The 18,166-nt window shown below is 39.4% G+C and overlaps 4 protein-coding genes across 4 annotated transcripts in view; 2 read left to right on the forward strand and 2 right to left on the reverse strand.

Annotated features, from left to right (window-relative positions):
* The first annotated feature begins 291 nt into the window (after nt 1-291).
* Nucleotides 292-5,061, forward strand: LOC122640069 (LRR receptor-like serine/threonine-protein kinase FLS2). The gene is made up of 2 exons (XM_043833187.1): nt 292-3,226; nt 4,549-5,061. The coding sequence occupies exons 1-2, from the start codon at nt 376-378 to the stop codon at nt 4,905-4,907; spliced, it is 3,210 nt and encodes a 1,069-aa protein (XP_043689122.1). The 5' UTR covers nt 292-375; the 3' UTR covers nt 4,908-5,061.
* Nucleotides 5,062-5,441: 380 nt separating this feature from the next.
* Nucleotides 5,442-6,346, reverse strand: LOC122640612. The gene is made up of 2 exons (XM_043833828.1): nt 6,263-6,346; nt 5,442-6,161 (listed from the first exon to the last, which is right to left on the reverse strand). Exons 1-2 carry the CDS (start codon nt 6,308-6,310, stop codon nt 5,544-5,546), a joined length of 666 nt encoding a protein of 221 aa, XP_043689763.1. The 5' UTR covers nt 6,311-6,346; the 3' UTR covers nt 5,442-5,543.
* Nucleotides 6,347-13,778: 7,432 nt separating this feature from the next.
* On the forward strand, nt 13,779-14,759 carry LOC122639918 (chlorophyll a-b binding protein of LHCII type 1). Its single transcript, XM_043832959.1, has one exon. The coding sequence runs from the start codon at nt 13,815-13,817 to the stop codon at nt 14,610-14,612; it is 798 nt and encodes a 265-aa protein (XP_043688894.1). The 5' UTR covers nt 13,779-13,814; the 3' UTR covers nt 14,613-14,759.
* A 2,047-nt stretch (nt 14,760-16,806) lies between these two features.
* The window catches only part of LOC122638556 (probable starch synthase 4, chloroplastic/amyloplastic), a 40,032-nt gene continuing 38,672 nt past the window's right edge, over nt 16,807-18,166 (reverse strand). The window contains exons 4-6 of the mRNA XM_043831401.1: nt 17,880-17,941; nt 17,703-17,778; nt 16,807-17,322 (exon numbers count right to left, since the gene is read on the reverse strand). Of these exons, the coding sequence (XP_043687336.1) occupies nt 17,143-17,322; nt 17,703-17,778; nt 17,880-17,941 (318 nt within the window). The 3' untranslated portion in view covers nt 16,807-17,142. The remainder of the gene's footprint in view (nt 17,323-17,702; nt 17,779-17,879; nt 17,942-18,166) is intronic.

Genomic DNA, 18,166 nt, shown 5'->3' on the forward strand with positions numbered 1-18,166 from the left:
ATTTGTTTGTTTCTGAAATGGAACCTTCAGATTAGGGTGCTTTTCCTTTCTTAACCAATCGAATTTCTGAGGTTAGGCTCTCTGTAAATAATGAATAGATTGGCTTAGCAGTAACTGCTTAGCACTTGCTACCTTGTATACAGAATATAAATCGTCGTGGAAATATGAAGTTTCTCAGCGATTAGTTTTGAAGAACTTTGGACTCGAAAGTCAACATCATTTTTTTTCTTTTGATTCTTGATTCATGTTTAGCATTTTGAGGAGTATTATATTCGATGGGCTAATGTTGGAACTTCCATTTGAATGTTTCTTTAAAGCTCCATTATTGGGTTCAAAACCTTCAGACTCAGTGTAGACTATTCCAAGGAAGAAGCGATGTTCCAGTATGGGATTCTGACCCTACTTTTTGTTTCTCTTTTTGTTACTGTTCGATGTACAGAGCTAAGCTCTGTCACTGATATTGAGGCCTTGAAGGTCTTCAAGGATTCAATCACTCATGATCCATTTGGTGCACTGGCAAACTGGATAGATGCTAACCATTACCGCAACTGGTCTGGCATTACTTGTGATTCATCTTACCATGTCATTTCTATCTCTCTGCTTGCGAAGGAACTCCAAGGCAAGATCTCACCATTCCTGGGAAACATTTCAAGCCTCCAGGTTCTTGATTTATCCTCAAATTCTTTCACAGAGTCCATTCCTTCTCAGTTGGGTTTTTGCTCGAAGCTCACCCAATTGATCTTCTTCAACAATTCTTTGTCTGGCACAATCCCAAAGGAATTAGGCAACCTCAGAAACCTGCAGGTACTGGATTTCGGGAATAACTTGCTGAATGGAGATATCCCTGAAAATGTTTGCGGCTGCACTACTTTGACTGCTCTTGGCTTCAACACCAACAACTTCAGTGGTACAATCCCGTCTTGCATCGGTAATTTAGTTAATCTTCAGGTTTTTGTAGCTTATACAAACAACTTGAGAGGTTCTATACCAGTTTCCATTGGTAGGTTGTCAGCTTTACAAACTTTAGATTTGAGTGAAAACCAGTTTTCAGGGAAATTACCTTCTGGGATTGGGAACTTGACAAACTTACAATATCTCTCATTTTGGGGAAATATTTTGAGTGGGGAAATCCCGCCTGAAATAGGGCATTGCCACAAGCTTGTGGAGCTGGACCTGTACAGCAATGCACTCAATGGAAGCATTCCTTCTCAGCTTGGAGAACTAGTCAACATAGAAGTATTAAGGTTGTTTGATAACCATTTATCCTCAACAATCCCTGCATCCATATCCCAGTGCAAATCGTTAATTCATCTGGGCCTTTCGCGTAATGAGTTAACTGGAACAATACCTTCCGAGCTTGGATCTTTGGCTTCGTTACAAGTTCTCACTCTGTTCTCTAATAACCTGATGGGCAAGATCCCTTTGTCATTGATGAACTTGCAAAACTTATCATATCTGCACTTAGGCATGAATTCCCTTGGAGGGGAGATCCCGTCCAACATTGGTTCCCTCTATAAGCTGGAGAAATTGTTCTTATATGGCAACCTCCTAGAGGGTCCCATCCCATCAGAGATTGGCAATCTAAGCTTATTGGTCACCTTGCAACTTGGTCTAAATAGATTGTCAGGTAGCATTCCTCCTACAATGTCAAAGCTATCGCTCCTTCAAGGACTTACCCTGTTTGGGAATAATCTAGAAGGTGCAATTACTGAGCAAATTTTTGAACTGAAACAGCTAACTGTACTTGATTTGAGTCTCAACAGTTTTACTGGTCCAATTCCAGATGCTTTCTCTAACTTCCAATTTCTTTCAGTCTTGAACCTCCATGGGAACATGCTTAATGGGTCTATCCCAAGAGGCATGGACCAGCTTGATCATCTTACTCTCTTGGATTTGTCAAACAATCACCTCACAGGATCTATTCCTGAATCTGTAATAGCAGGCATGAAAAGCATGTCCATTTATCTCAACTTATCACACAATTACCTGGTGGGGTCCATTCCAGTAGAGCTTGGAGAGTACCAAATGGTTCAGGCAATTGACATTTCGAACAATAATCTTTCAGGAAATATCCCCTCTGCACTTGGAGGCTGCCAAAGCTTGTTTTCGCTTAATCTGTCAAGGAATGCTCTATCTGGTCAAATTCCAGCTGAATTTTTGTCTCAATTGGGTTCTCTATCATACTTGAACCTTTCCTGTAATTATTTAGATGGTGAGCTCCCAGGGAACATTGGAGATCTCAAGCATCTGAACATCCTTGATCTCTCTAGGAACAAATTAAACGGTACAATCCCTGAAAACTTTGGGAATCTTTCTGCCTTGACATATCTCAACCTTTCTTTCAATAAACTTGAAGGTCCCGTTCCGAAAGCTGGCATATTTAGACACCTTGATGCGTCTAATCTGGAAGGAAACCCTGGTCTCTGTGGAACCAATTTTCTCACACCTTGCAGAAATTCAAGCAACTTACATACACCTCATCGGTTCTCCAAGAAGGCTGCGTTAATTCTCATTGTTCTTGGAGCCATTGTTATATGCTTAATTCTGATTAGTGCAACGTTTATCCTTCATCAATGCATCAAAAACAGAAAATCTAAAGACATTGAACCTCTAGATGCATGTAATTATTTGTCTCCAACCATCAAGAGGTTTGATCCAAGGGAGTTGGAAATTGCTACGTGCTTCTTCAGCGAAGAGAATGTGATTGGTAGCAGTGCCATGAGCACTGTGTTCAAGGGCAACCTGGAAAATGGGCAAATTGTTGCTGTGAAAACATTGAATCTCCAACGATTCTCTTCCGAGTCTGACAAGTGCTTCAAAAGAGAAGTTGAGAGCTTGAGCCATTTGAAGCACAGGAATCTGGTCAAGGTAATAGGGTTTGCTTGGGCGAGTGGGAAGCTGAAGGCTTTGGTTCTGAAATACATGGAGAATGGGAGCTTGGAAAACATTATACATGATCCAGGACTAGATCGGTCAAGGTGGACACTTTCTGAGAGGATGAATGTATGTGTATCTGTTTCTCATGGATTGGATTACTTGCACTCAGGTTTTGATTTCCCAATTGTTCACTGTGATCTGAAACCTTCCAACATTCTTTTGGATGGAGACTGGGAAGCACATGTGAGCGATTTTGGGACTGCTCGCATGCTTGGTGTTCATCCCTATGCTGAAGTCAGCCTTTCCACAACATCAGCCTTTGAAGGAACTATTGGGTATTTGGCACCAGGTACTCATTTCTGCTCATTTTATTTCCCAGTTATTTAGTATGAGTTTCTGCATGTTTGTATTTACGTGACACACTGAAAGTTATCTGATAGGTGGAAACTAATTATGGACTACCAAAAGTATATAAGGGTTTATGAGATTGACCACTCTTGTTTGCAATATTTTTTCGCTAAATTGCCTGCGAAAATTTACTTGAATACAAATCTATTCCAGAGATTCTCACATCTGATTTGCTTCTTTTTCTGAAAATTTAAAGAGCTAGGGGTAAGCCTAAAATGACATTGGGAGAAGTGGTAAGGAAAGACATGGATAGCTTAGGTCTTGTTTCAAGTATGACCTCGAATAGAACTGATTGAAGGGCAAAGATCCATGTAGTTGATCTCATTTAGTTAGAATAATGCTGAGTTGTGTCATTAGTGCTGTTACGTTCTTTCCTTTTTTTTTATCAATCTTTTGTAGTTGCAAGGTTCCATGTAGCCGACCCCATTTAGTTGGGATAAGATTGGGTTGTTGTCGTTGTTAAAGTTATGCAATAGTTAGAAGGGGAAAAGTGTTTCATAATGTGCTTTTTTACAAGCCAGGGACAACATAAGTCTATTTTAAAGCCACATGGAGGGCCCATGTTACCCATCCAAACAGTTGGTTTGATAGATCATCCCTTGATTGCCACATCCAATTTGGCGGTCCAACTTAACCGTTTGGCTCACCTTGTATATTGATCTGTGGGAATGTTTTCCTCCTACCTTGGATTTTTTAACAGTTCTTTGACCATGTAATTTTACCATTTGAACTGTTTGCTGGGATATGTCTCTGTATTACTTCACCTTGCATGAAATTTGACTTGTTTTAGAGTTTGTTCTTTTTGAACAGTGAAAGTGTATCTCTCGGTTTCTAGGACCCAGTATATCTGAGTATATCTTTTTAACATAAAATGGTGTCTGAGAATGTGTTTTTTCTGGCCCCACTGCCTAGCTTGTCTATCTATTCTGATTTTGATCAGCTGCATTTACATTATTGCATTTTCCTTGCATAGATTCTTGCTTTTTTTCGTTTGGTTTGCAACTAATATTATCTAAAAGTTTTCTATCTTCCTCAGTTGTTGGTCTTTGTAAGGTAAATAGTTGAAATTTAATGATAACTATTAGCAGTTCTTGATGTGTAGTAATAACAGTTAATTGTTGTGTTCTCAAATAAATAAACTAGTCTTGTTCATCAAGGCTTCAGTTGTTGCTTTTAACTACCAGATTAGGTAGTGTTTTATCTAACAACATTCAATACACTCTAATGATACTTTCACTTGTGTGAAATGCTTTGTGTTTTCAGAATTTGCATACATGAGGAAAGTTACCACCAAGGCAGATGTTTTCAGCTTTGGGATAGTAATAATGGAGTTGCTTACAGGTAAAAGGCCAACAGGAACCATTGAAGAGAATGGATTGCCAATCACCCTATGTCAATTTGTGGAGTTGGCGCTCGAAGAGGGAATCAATAAACTTCTTCATGTGGTAGACCCGGATCTAGCTTCGAGTATCTCCACGAAACAAGAACAGGAAAAACTAGTCAAGCTCTTTAAATTGGCCTTGTCTTGCACCTGCCCAGCACCGGAGGAACGGCCAAACATGAATGAGGTGTTGTCATCCCTTTGTAAGATAAGTCAGAGTATAACAGGATCCAGTTCCTGATGTTTTCAAGTGGAGAAGATAAGAATGAGCTCAAAGAAAGCTGTAAGAATTCTTGATTGATAAAGATGGGGTCAAAGCTGTGACCATGGCAAGCATTGTATTGCAATATGACTGGAGTCAACTACTTTCAGGGGGTGAGAGCCATTGTTGTAAAGTTGCTGTAATATAATTGATTCTTCTGTTAAATTGATAAAAGTACCCAGTAACTCAAAATTATCATTTGATTGAAATTGTAGGATCTCGTTCCAACACAACTACTTTATCCAATTGAGAGAATACATAAACTCTTGACCTGATAAAACTCTGGGAGAAGTCCATAGTTGAGATTGTAGAGGGGTCTCCCCACTGAAGGTGAGATTGAAGGACTACTAAAACTGATTGCTGAACAGGAGTCCATAGTCGAAACTGATTGTGCTCAATGCTCCTGTCTCCTTAGTTTCTCAGGCAGTGGAAGCCTAACATATATAGGATACCAGAATCTTCTCAAATATTCAACTCACTCACCCTTTTATTCCTAATCTACATTCGCTTCCAAGCAAACTCAAATATTTGGCAGTAATAATGCACTCTGAAGAATAGCTGAGAGTCAAAGATTTTCATAAAAATTACCTATCACTCTGGAGAATCTCTCTCGCTCTACTTGGGGGGATCATTCTGCAGAAACTCTTCTATAGTCGAAGGGAATTCAAGCCCTTCAAGACCATCAGCATCCTGCGAGGCACAAGCAGCTCTGCCCAGAAGCAAGTAAACTAAACTCAATGGTTCGCTCCTGTCGTCCCCACCACCATCATTTAACAAGTACTTAATCCATCCGTCCAATCTCTCCATTTCTTTCTCACATTTGGGTCCCTTCACCCCAGCAATCTTTGAATAAAACCCACCATGACAAAAGCATGACCCAGAAGTTCCATTAACCAATCTCTTCTCTCCTTCTTTTCCATCGTCTTCTTCCAATCTTAACTCCGACAAATCCAGAAGTTCGATTAACCGCTCAATATCGTCCTTGTTGTCTTCGACCTCATCGACAGTCTGATTTTGTTGTTTAATGTCCAGTTGTGATGGCTCCTTCTGGGTCGGAGGGAAATCAAGGGAATGCGAGAGGAAATCTTGAGGAGGATCGCTGTCTTGGAGATTCGAGCTGTTGTTGGTATGATCGCAGTTGAGAAAAATGGGGGAACCCAGATGATCTGTTGATGATGAAGAACAGTGATTGGTTAAGTGCGATGAATCTTCTGATTTCAATCTCTTCTCAACCTGTTTAGATATATCATAAAGTTAGCAGATTAAGAAATTTGATTAGAGTATAACAGAAATAGATAGAACGGTAGGTGATAAGAGGTTTTGTGGTCAGCTACCTGTTTAAGAGAGGAGAAGAAACCACTGTGGAGTGAAGGTGGTCGCATCTGTGAATCAGATTTAAAGCTTCAGCCTTCAACAATTATAAAAAAAAAAAAAAAAAGACAACAGAACCACGATATGCAGTGAAGGGTACTCTCCCTGTTCTCTCTATCCATTCAAAAAACGCTTTACTTATTCTTCAGCTGCTGTTGAAGAACTTGGCCTCTGTTTGGACGTAGGAATAATACAATCCTAACAGGCTAATACGGGATACAAATACAGCACGTTCTATCCAGTGTTTGTTTGTCGCTCACCTGTTCAGTTCAGCAACTGAATCCTCTACTTGGCTATTCAACTTGGTCCTGAACTGGGCTGGGTTGGGCTGGGAATTACCATCTCTAAATGGGAATCATACACTTTTAACCCGGTTTGTTTAGAGGGGAAGGTGGAGTTGGATTGTTGGGAAGATGGGATTCACATGATGGTGGGATTTTGTTGGGGTGGATTGTTAGGGTTTTACACCCCTGGATTAACCCATGGTTGCCCATGGGTGCCCTATTTTAAATTTAGGTATAAGAGACTGAATAAAAAGAAGATTGGGTAAGCATTCACCCACACATCTTGTGTTCTCGGATGAATTATTATCGCGTCAAGTCCTTGACGTGATAATGATCCGTTCTCAGGTGTTCTCTATTTATATTGTATGTAAGCTTTTACATGATGCATCTGAAATTCATAGAGATTGAGTATAACTATAGTACTCTTTACAACATAAACAAGGGAGAAAATAGGAAGAGAAGAACAGTTAGTACCGTGAATGGGATTTGCATGGAACTGGCCTACATGCAATACCGTTGAGATTATTCAAATTTGAATTTTGAATCCTCTACCTTATTCGCAATATTAGGGTTGTCTATGGTCCCCAATGGGATCACTGGTGTAACCCAATCAGGATTTGGTATGAAAAACCAATACCCAATCATTCTCTTTCAAGTCCCATAAAATTATGGGATCCAAAAGAGAAATAAAATTAATCTCTTTTTCATACCATGGAAAGGGAGATCCATCCCATGCCCGAATACGCAGTGGAGAGAGATCGATTCGAGTTTCTTTCGCATCCAATGAATAATAATATAATTAAAATAAGAGGAATCAACAAAAACTTACTAACCTGATGAACATCAAATGTTGCTCCTGCAATAGACAGTGGTTTTTCCTCCAATGAGCACACCAGCTGAACAGATTTGAACCGTCAATTGTACAGCCAAGGTTTTTCAAGTTAAAACAAAAATCTCTTTAGTTCTTCAAGCACAGATCTAGGTTTCCAAAACCCTAACTCTAAAAAACTAGAGAACAAGAAGAAAGAGGGAGAAGAGATCACAAGAGAGAGAGAGAGAGAGAGAGTGTGACAAAAACGTGGGAGAGAGGGGGAGCACCCAAAATCATCCAAAGTTGGTAAATGTGGTCTTCCCCTCCATGTTTTAGATTGTTTATATAATAAGGTTTTTTTTTTTTTTAATTTAAAACCCTATTTTGAACAAACCCAGTGAGAGTCTGTTTTTCTCTGTCCTTTTTTACTTGAACCTATTTAAACCTGATGGGCTTCTAATTGGTGAAGAAGCAGAATCTAATAGGAAATGGTTTAATTAATTATTTATTTTATATTTAATGGATAAATAAAAAAAGCACCTTATCCAATAAATTAAATAATTAATTAATTAATAATTTCAATTATACCTTCATGTAATAATTAATTATTATGTATCAACCCACCGCTAATCAACATCACCATTATGGAATCTAGGGCATGTACACATGTACTGCCAAACCCCATTTCATAGAACATGTCTGTGCACGTGATCAAATCCCACAAAACACGATAAAATATTTTCAATCAAAACTATACATATTCTATAATTTTATGTGAGAATAGGTTTTGCAAAAAACCATTTCTAAAACGGCATTGGATCCAGATTCCAATCCGACCATCCACAGACAATCTCTATCTTGATGTTTCCCAATTATCTTGATGTTCCCCAATTGGGCAGTGGTGATCATGTTGAGTAACTCTTACTCACAAAATGTTTGCGCATTCCCAGAACACCGGCTTCGACTCTCTTGAGTCTTAGTCATTGATGATCCAAAGAATGCGGTCATATTTTGTAGCGACAAGGTCCTTTCAGGTACAGGAGCTTAGTGACACATGTCTATCCCATCCTACATCTGGCAGTAATACATGAGGGAATCGACAAAGTAGATTCTTCGCTAATGCACAACATAATGTGCACTCACATTCGTACCCCGACATCAACATGTCTAGGCATAACCAATGTGACGACCATATAATAAGGGTGTGTAGACACCTCATTTTGTCTTTCCCCCGGAGATTTTCCGTAACGATGATGAGCACCCTCCAAGGCTTAGAGTCGGCATATCTGTGGATGTAGAGTCAGTGTGTACTATCCGAATCCATCCACCGATCACTCACTGCTCTTGTCAGAGCCTGAACCAGAGCTTCCAAGCTCTCAAAGTACCCCTGAAAGGCTAGCCCTAACCCAGACCCCTTGGAATCAGCCTGGCCCAGCCCAAAACCTAACCCCATACAGTCAAAACCATACCCATCAACACCTAAACCTACCTCAAAACTTAAAGGCCCTAAGTCGAAACCGAGCCTCGACATCGAGCCATGCCCTCCCACTGTTGAACAGTGCATTTATACTGTCTATCTCACTCTGACATTCAGCCTATGGCACTCAACACTAGATCCATTTTCCTCGATGTCGAGTCCTGTTCATCGATAGCCACTCAATGTCGAGTGCACCCCCCTTTGATGTCAACTCAGGCACTTTCGTTGTCGAATAACTGTTGCTCCGAGAAGCCCAAACATTCCATATTTTGCTTTGATTACGATTCCTTTCGCGTCCCAGCTTATTTATGGTACTTTGGATCTCAATCTTGGCTCCCTTAGGCCCCAAGAAACACCCCCAAAGGCAACAAAACACTTGCCATCCATTCATTGGTCTTTACCTTGACTTTACACTTGTCGTCAATGCAAAGACACCTTTATTGAACGATCCGGATTAATCTAGCCATTCCTACACGAATTTAGGAGTACACACATCCCTCTACATCTATAAATACACCCCCTTTCACGTTGAGGAGGGTTACACAACTCTTGCATAAGCTAGAGTTGGCCATATACACCTTGCTTGCTCCCCCTCTCAAGTTTTTTGGAGTCCCTTGCCTTGGCCTTGTGTTTGAGTTAAAAAATACCGCAAGCGTACGAGTTAATCGTAGTTACGGGTCGAACACAGGGAAATGTAGCCACTCTATTTTACCTTTCTCACATAAGGCGAACTTGTAACAAGTGATAGATTAAGCTAAACTACAGTCCTAACACATACATCTACCGAAATTGACATCCTAAACATTCATCTAGATATGAAAAATATTGAATTATAAATAGAATGAACCCAAAAATTAGGGACCTAATTTTCCTAGGATAAAACCCAAAGTTGAGAATGAGAAACAGTTTAAAATGCTAACATGAAATAAAATAAAAAGAAAAGAAGAAGACAATTACCTTAAGGGAGAGGTAGCACTCCCCACACGATCTTGCAAGTTGGAGAAGCTTGAGTGATGAAAATGCTAATTAATTAATTAATTACAAATCCATATAGGTTATCCTAGTTAATTACATCACCATTAAAACTAACCTAAGAAGAACAAGTACGAAGATGAAATAAAACTTGCATTAAGCTTGAAAGCTATTACATTGAAGAACAAAAATTAAAAGACTAAAAATGAGCTCAACACATAAGCAAGGGGGTAGGGAAAAGAAAGAACCTAAGAGAATTTGTGGGAGAGTGAGAAAGCGACTAAAAAAATAATAATTGAAAGCTAAGCTTCTCTCCATATTTTTACAAAAGGGTATATATAAAGGTGTGCAAGAGGATTTAGGGTTTACACAAAATAGGTGAGATGGAGGACTAGGATTTGATCGAGGGGAGGAAGGAGAGCACGGTTAGAGAGTGGAATTCTGTGAGAGAGAGTCCATGAGAATTGAGAGAGTGAAAGAAGTTAGGAAAGAGGGAGAGAAAGTAAGAGAGTTAGAGGAACAATGGGACTTTTGGGATTTTTAAGATGAATAGGGAAGAAAACTGTGGTGGGGTTTGAAAAAAACAAAATAGCACCCACGCATCACTTTGGAATTGAACCGTCACTTCTCAACTTTTCAGGAAAAATGGTAAAGCATGAAAGCTTCCCCGAAAATTGAAAAACAGGGGCGACACATGGATGAGGATCAGACTGGACTCACCTCGAAGCGTTAACGTTCAGAGGGAGTGGGGGCAAGTGATACGTTCAGGAACAACGGACTGAGCCCAAGTTCACAAGACAGGAACGAACCGACTCTCCAGGGTCGGAGGATGCTTTAGTTCACGAGGTCATTTTCTATTTAGGCCACGACTAATGGTGCCTAAGGGATGAGGCCCAGTACGATCATGTCGGTCCCCAGATTTCATGTGACCAAGCTTGACCCAGCTTGGTGAGGACGGCTCGGACAAAGCCGATCATATGAGGATCAACCGATTATTCCATCACACTCTAAGAGAGGCGCAATGGTCCCATGATTTGTGCGCAACGATCCCATCCATAGGGGGTAACTAACAGGAGTTATCCAGAATACCGATAAAAATACCTCGCCCCCTAATTCCCAGAGAGGGCTCTAATCACGCCTGAAACTCCTACGTAGGAGTCCTTACCTAACTTGGACACTCCGCTACCTACTTACAACTATAAATACAAGGTAATATCACCCAAGGCATTCATTCTATTCTAGATGAATCATTGTCTGTTGCTAAGAGAGCTCACTTAAGCATTGGAGTGTTCGAGACCGGTTTGGCTTGGTCACTTTTGTGCTAACCATCTTTTTGCATGCCCCAGAAGTTGGCTCACCCAGTTCTTGATGCAACATTGTCAAAGACATAGAATCTCAAAAGGGGCAATCTTTCTAATTTATGGCTTGTGAGATATTCTCACAATATCTCTCGCCATAATATAAAAATATAATTAACAATAAATATATAATGAACTATAGGGTATGTACTTTAATGCTACTAATCCGCAATTCATCATACACGTTGTTTGAGAATATGTGATCGTGATCGGAAGGTCAAAAAACTTCGAAATTAAAATTCAATATATATATATTCCTCGTAAATGGGTAGTGGATTCTATGTTGAGAATCCTCTTTACTTACAATGTGGGACCACGAATCTAGTGTGCCAGTTTATAGTCCTAACGAACATCAACCATTGGCTTGCCAAAATCCGTAATACTACACTGCAAAAAATGGAATTTCTCAGGTCAAAAGGCTATAGCACTACATATGATTTACGTACCAAATTAATATCTATACACATTTTCGATATGTACCCACATCCATGCACCGAAATTACCATTTCTTGTGACATACGATATGACGATCATATAAACGAGATGTCTAATCCTATTCCCAATCGAGACCAATTTTAGGTTAAGATCTATGGAAAATTCTTATCAGCCCAAATAAAATAATAAATAAAAATATTAAATTCACTAATTTAATAAATCAGGTTTGACACACACTTCCAACATTAATCCATGGATCAACTCAAAGTAATCTTTCCCATAGACTCAAAACTAGGTTATCCAAGAAAAATGAGTTACTACTGACAAGAAATTAAATGGGTTCAAATTTATGGTGAATTAGCTAGTTCCTTATCTGGCTTAGCTAATTGTTTAAACAGTGAATTTTTTATGATGTCCTTTATCCACAACAATATTTGACTTTCAAGTAGAGATGCAAACTGATCGAATACGGATTGGATACGAATCAGGTATGATTGGATCTGGACATTCCTTGCCTGGATACGGATATCTCTAAACGGATATAGATGCGAATCGAATTTGGATTTTTGACTATCCGTTTACATCTCTGACTTGTGTAACCCAGACCTTCCTCCCCCCCAATGGATACGATTCATGTTTTAATCTCATAATTCTCATTTCCTCATTCTTTAGAACCGATTGAATTTTCAAAAACCCTCAAGACCATTAGTTATTTAATTTTTTATTATTAGTAATTGGATATCTATTCGGATCGGATAATTTTTTCCCAGATTATTCAAATAAAATTCAAGATATCCCTAAACGAATACGGATGCGAATCGAATTTGGATTTTCAAATATCCATTTACATCCTTACTGTCAAGTATAGTTTGTACTCTCGAGATCAGTCTTGGATCGGTCTTGGGATCTGTCTCGGTATCACCTAGAATCGGACCGAATTGGATGAATTTATCTCTACTTTTTTAATAAAAATAAAATTTTATTACCTTTTTACCCTTAGCCATACCAGTGAATCGATATTGGATCAGGATCAGTCTATTCTTTTTACACCTAACTAGAGAGCATGAACTATACAAAAAAAAAAAGAAAAAAAAAAGGGGCATGACAATAAGTTAGAATAGCTAAAGGTTGAGATGACTCTAAGTTTCCATCTCAATATATATTGTGGGATTCTCTTACTGTAAATTCTGACAGCATAGTCACCTTTGAAATACAATCCCTTACAAATATGAAACCAGCATTTGCTTGAATATAAGGCAGTATAACAAATTGAATTCATTCGTTCTAGATTTACTGGTTTCTATTCGGTTGGAGTATATCGGTTCCCATTCGATTTAGAACCATTGATTCTCCAGTTCATCAAAATTGAACTGAGAAGAGAACTTATTGAATCAGAATCGAGTCATTTCTCTGCAGTCCATTTTGATTCGATCGTAAGCGGTTGATTCCAGTTCCATTTTGACATCCTTTTAACTATCTCTATTCTTCATCAGCAGCTATATTTCAAGCTGTGTTTGGAAGTGAAGAAATAGGTTTGAAAAGAAAATAAAAAAAAAGATTTGAAATTGATAGCCCACAGTTTGAGAAATCTGAATAGGATAATGATGAACCGATTGGTTCGAATTGGAATTGACCAAGCTTGCTCTCAATTTGAATCAATACCTGCAGCCTTCTTTGAATTGTCCATTATTCCGAGTTCTAAAATCCCCTGTGATAGCCTCAGCTTTACAGCAGTTTTCTCCACCACCTATTTTTGTCCCTTGCATCGGAGCACGGTGAACCCAATTTGTCCAGGATGTTTATCGCCCTAGTACTAATGGGGGCGCTGCCATGCGTATTGGGCGGTGTAACAGCGCCCATGTGCGTCCGATGGGACCCACTGTGTACGATTCGTACAGCAGCGCGGGGCGATAATTTTCCATTTATCAACTTACAAATTGTTATTCTCAATGGAAAGGTCAAAAGAAATTATCAGCAACTGGTGGATCAGAGAATGCCAACTGGGCTCCCAAGTCGCAAGAAAAATCTTAAATCCCAATCTCCAATGAGAAGAGAGAAAGAGATCTCATTGGATAAGGATCCCTTACCTATTTACTACTATAAACACAACCCAAATAAGCACCTGTAGTCACTCCCCACACCACAGGTCCACAGGCTTGTTAAATTCCCTCATCTATCATGGCTGCTTCCACAATGGCCCTCTCCTCTCCTTCCCTCGCCGGAAAGGCAGTGAAGCTCACCCCATCCATCTCTAATCTTCTCGGTGAAGGAAGGATCACCATGAGAAAGACAGTCCCGAAATCCGTCTCATCCGGCAGCCCCTGGTACGGCCCTGACCGTGTCAAGTACTTGGGTCCCTTCTCCGGTGAGCCTCCATCCTACCTCACTGGTGAATTCCCCGGTGACTATGGCTGGGACACAGCTGGGCTTTCGGCCGACCCTGAAACCTTCGCAAAGAACCGGGAGCTTGAGGTCATCCACTGCAGATGGGCCATGCTTGGAGCTCTTGGCTGCGTCTTCCCTGAGCTTCTTGCACGCAATGGCGTCAAGTTTGGTGAGGCAGTTTGGTTCAAGGCTGGTGCACAGATTTTCTCTGAAGGTGGATTGGACTACTTGGGCAACCCAAGCTTGATCCATGCACAGAGCATTCTAGCCATTTGGGCTACACAGGTGATCTTGATGGGTGCTGTTGAGGGCTACCGTGTTGCTGGTGGGCCGCTTGGTGAGATCACCGACCCAGTCTACCCCGGTGGCAGCTTTGACCCACTTGGCCTTGCTGATGATCCTGAGGCTTTCGCTGAGCTCAAGGTGAAGGAGATCAAGAATGGCAGGTTGGCCATGTTTTCCATGTTTGGGTTCTTCGTTCAGGCCATCGTGACTGGCAAGGGACCTTTGGAGAACCTCGCTGACCACCTTGCTGACCCTGTTAGCAACAATGCCTGGGCCTATGCCACCAACTTCGTCCCCGGCAAGTGAGTGAGAGTAAAGTGGAACAATTCCTTCAACAATTTGTGGACGAAATTGCACAGAAATGAGTTGGTTGTTAGTCATATAAATTGATTCAACCTTGTAGAAAAATTGATGCAAACTTAATGGAAAAGATGTGATTTTTTGTATAACAGTTGGGGATTCTCTAATTTGTTTTGGTTCTTGCAAGTAATTGAACTCTTTCCTTTTTTGCTTTGCCTTATTCAATAAAACCCATGTTATGATGTTCAACTAGAGTGCATGTTTGGCTCTGACAGCCCGAACGCCCTGAACAGGGCATGGGCTAAAACACTCAAGCCCTGAGGGTGGGATAAGGTTGAGTTTTCCGGGCCCTAAATTAGGGCCGAGGCGGGTCAGGGTTGAGGCCTTGGGTGGAGCCCAGCCTGGCCCAACCCGACCATGTATTATTCTTCTTTTTCTTGTTAGTATAGTAATAGGGTTCATCGCTGTCCATGTGATTCCATTCTGAATTGTCCAGGCTGTAACCTCTGGCAGCACCTGTATTGTTGCCTTGATTGCAACCATACTAATCACAACCAAAACTCATACCCATGCTGCCACCATTAGGGCCAGTTCATAGCTACCGTCTCCACTCATAGAGGAAGCACCACTAAAAAAACTCACTACCACCACTTCTGCCACTATTTGGAACATCATAGCTTCCACTATTGGTGCTACCTCCATTCCCAACAACATTTCCACTACCAAAGCCACTTTCACCATCACCTGAGGCACCATAATTAGGGCCAATCAGGGTCAGCCCAGCTAGGCCTTGAGGGCGGGTCAGAGTCTTTTTCTGGCCTGGCCCCAACAAAGAGCACTCAGGGTTGGGTTGGGGGGGGGGGTTTAAAAATCCCGGCCCAACCCGACCTTGTTGCAACGTTATGTTCAAGTGATTATTTTCTTTATTGATCTCTTGATACAAGTCAAATTGGGGCAAACCAAGGTTCAAGAATGGGGAATCAGAATGGTGAATCGGCCGTGACTGATCTCAATTCTAACCGATTCAATACAAGCAATTCATACCCAACAACCTTAAGGTGTGTTTGGTTACGTAAATCCACAGATGGTAATTTTGTAGAATTGTGATTCTCAATTATTAAAATTGTTTGGTTGTGTAATTCCACATAATTAAGAGATCTACCTTATTCCACTCTTTGTATTATAGTTGCTTCATTCTTGAGTTCACCTTAAGAGGTGAACTCACACATGGACCACTTGATTGGCTGATTCCATAGTACATTTAAGTATCATTATTCAACCTAGAAGCAATATTTTTATATTAATATTTTATTAAAAATAAAAAACTAATATTTAATTAAAATAAAACACTAATATTTAATTAAATAAAACACTAATAGTTAACAAAATAAAATCTGATATTTTATTAAATAAAATACTTTTTTTCGTTAAATATTATGCTTATATTTTTAAATAAAGCGATAGTAATCAATTAAATAAAATATTAATAATTAATTAATAAAAAATTAATATTTAGTATAAAAAACAAATATTTAACTAAAAAAATGGGTGCAGGCTCTCACAAGCCGTCGTGTGATAACGATTGGTCTTCCATTTCATACATACTACAATGCATAAACTAAAATCGTAATCATAAATGCTACAACGGAAGTCTACAATATAATTAAACATCTAGAAATGGCATTGATGACCCTAAACATCCTCATCCAAAATGTGAAATAATTACAGTCAACTCCCATTTTCATATTGAACATCATAACCATTCGAATGCCCCTTTTTTACTATACTATTTACTAGTCATAAACTTTTCTCCTTTATGTCTCTACTGTTCGGATAATAGAGAATAATCATAAACAAAAACAATTTAACTGATAAATTTTTTTTGTTCAACATTAACTGATAAGTAAATGTAAGGGAAAACTGACCATCAACATAGTAAAACATTTAAGAGCCAAGTTGTGATCTTTTTCGACTAGAATCAGTATCAAAGATAAATTCAAATAACCTGCATTTTGAGAGAAATCCTGCAATTACTCAATCCTTAGAAAGAGGATGCTCAAATAGAACATCAATTTTAATATTATAGCCAAATGTCGTATCTTTTTTACATTGTTCAAAATCTTGTAGCACAGTGGAAAAGTATAACGAATACAAAGCTCGTCTCTCTTCGGTATTATTGTACATAAAATTACCCATATGCTTATGCAATAGATCTGTTCATCAATGAACAAAAGAATTACATGACTGACTGAAATACATGTACAACTGGGAAGGCACGGGGAAAATCAACCCAAGTGTACCTATACAATTAAAATTACAGATTTCAGAAACATTCACTCTCCAGCAGTAATTATATTCACTAACAAATCATCTGAATTCTGAATCACAGTTGTGAAGGCAAGAAAAGCTCTGGCAGCTTCACACCTAAACCAACTTCCCATCAGTTAGAAAGGTGAGTGAGAATTGGGAAGATTGCACCAGCTTAGTCTGGCTATCTACTGAATGATAAGCACAAGTACACATGCTCAATCATGGCTCAGGTGTGTGCGGTCCTTGCCCTCGCCCTGGTGATAGACTTTTCATAAAGTTCTTCGTACTGTGAGGCTGACAGATCCCAACTGAAATCTGTTTTCATGTTCTTCTGAACAAGCTGCTTCCAACTCTCACCATTCTTCATATAGTAGTCAAATGCATGCTCCAAAGCACCATTTACTCCCTTTGAGAGTTCAAAACCAGTACATATCAGAATTGTGGGTCGAAAGAAAATCCTTTTGACAGAATGTAAGGAAAGGAGTGCAAATGAAATATTTGATTTTGGTTTCAAGTAGCATTTCAAAGTATCCTAAATAAATTCACCTCAAGTTAATGCCTGAATGTTGATAAAAATAGGAATGTGGTTGTCAGTTTAATATCTGAAGGAATTCATTTCTATGTTTTACTAACATCCAGGTGATAACTCCTTTTTAGGTGATGTTATCTTGCAAAACCCAAATCAAATCATGTCATTCCATAAGGCTTAGAGGGCAGCCTTAAATAGATGAGAAACTTGGTACTAGAAAAGAAAATGATATAGAACTGTGTCATAGTCACCACTACCTGCTCATCAGGTGTCAAAAATGTAAACCCATTGCGAATCTGTAGTGGAACTGCATCGTCATCAAGGTCGAAAACACTACAGAAAGATTTTTTTTTTGATGGAAATGTTAATAGTAAAAAATCTCCATAAGAGAACAATCTAAAACATAGATCAGAGTCAAGCAGTGAATGACACACCTGTCATTTAAACCTCCTGTTTTTCTTACAATGGGTACCGAACCATACCTCATTGCTATCATCTGTAAAGAATTAGGATGGAGCAAATGAGAAAATATTTTTGCAGCAAAAAGCAATTTGTGTCTTGAAATACACGCATGCACAAAGAGGTGATGGACCATGTTAAGAAGTAAAGTACATTGTACTACCGCAGGGGGTATCTATAATTATAGTCAATGGTTCAGGGACTTATGTGTAATTAGTCATTAGTTGAGGGGTACCTCGTGGTTTTACCTCTTCAGAGACTC

This window comes from Telopea speciosissima, chromosome 9, assembly GCF_018873765.1.
Source record: "Telopea speciosissima isolate NSW1024214 ecotype Mountain lineage chromosome 9, Tspe_v1, whole genome shotgun sequence".
NCBI lineage: Eukaryota > Viridiplantae > Streptophyta > Magnoliopsida > Proteales > Proteaceae > Telopea > Telopea speciosissima.

What these genes read in the sequence shown, in the direction of transcription:
- LOC122640069 (XM_043833187.1), top strand. Translation starts at nt 376, where the DNA reads ATGTTCCAGTATGGGATTCTGACCCTACTTTTTGTTTCTCTTTTTGTT. An exon ending in TATTGGGTATTTGGCACCAG is followed by an intron (nt 3,227 to 4,548) that starts GTACTCATTTCT and finishes TTGTGTTTTCAG; the next exon opens with AATTTGCATACATGAGGAAA.
- LOC122640612 (XM_043833828.1), bottom strand. Translation starts at nt 6,310, where the DNA reads ATGCGACCACCTTCACTCCACAGTGGTTTCTTCTCCTCTCTTAAACAG. An exon ending in TCTTCTCCTCTCTTAAACAG is followed by an intron (nt 6,162 to 6,262) that starts GTAGCTGACCAC and finishes ATATCTAAACAG; the next exon opens with GTTGAGAAGAGATTGAAATC.
- LOC122639918 (XM_043832959.1), top strand. Translation starts at nt 13,815, where the DNA reads ATGGCTGCTTCCACAATGGCCCTCTCCTCTCCTTCCCTCGCCGGAAAG.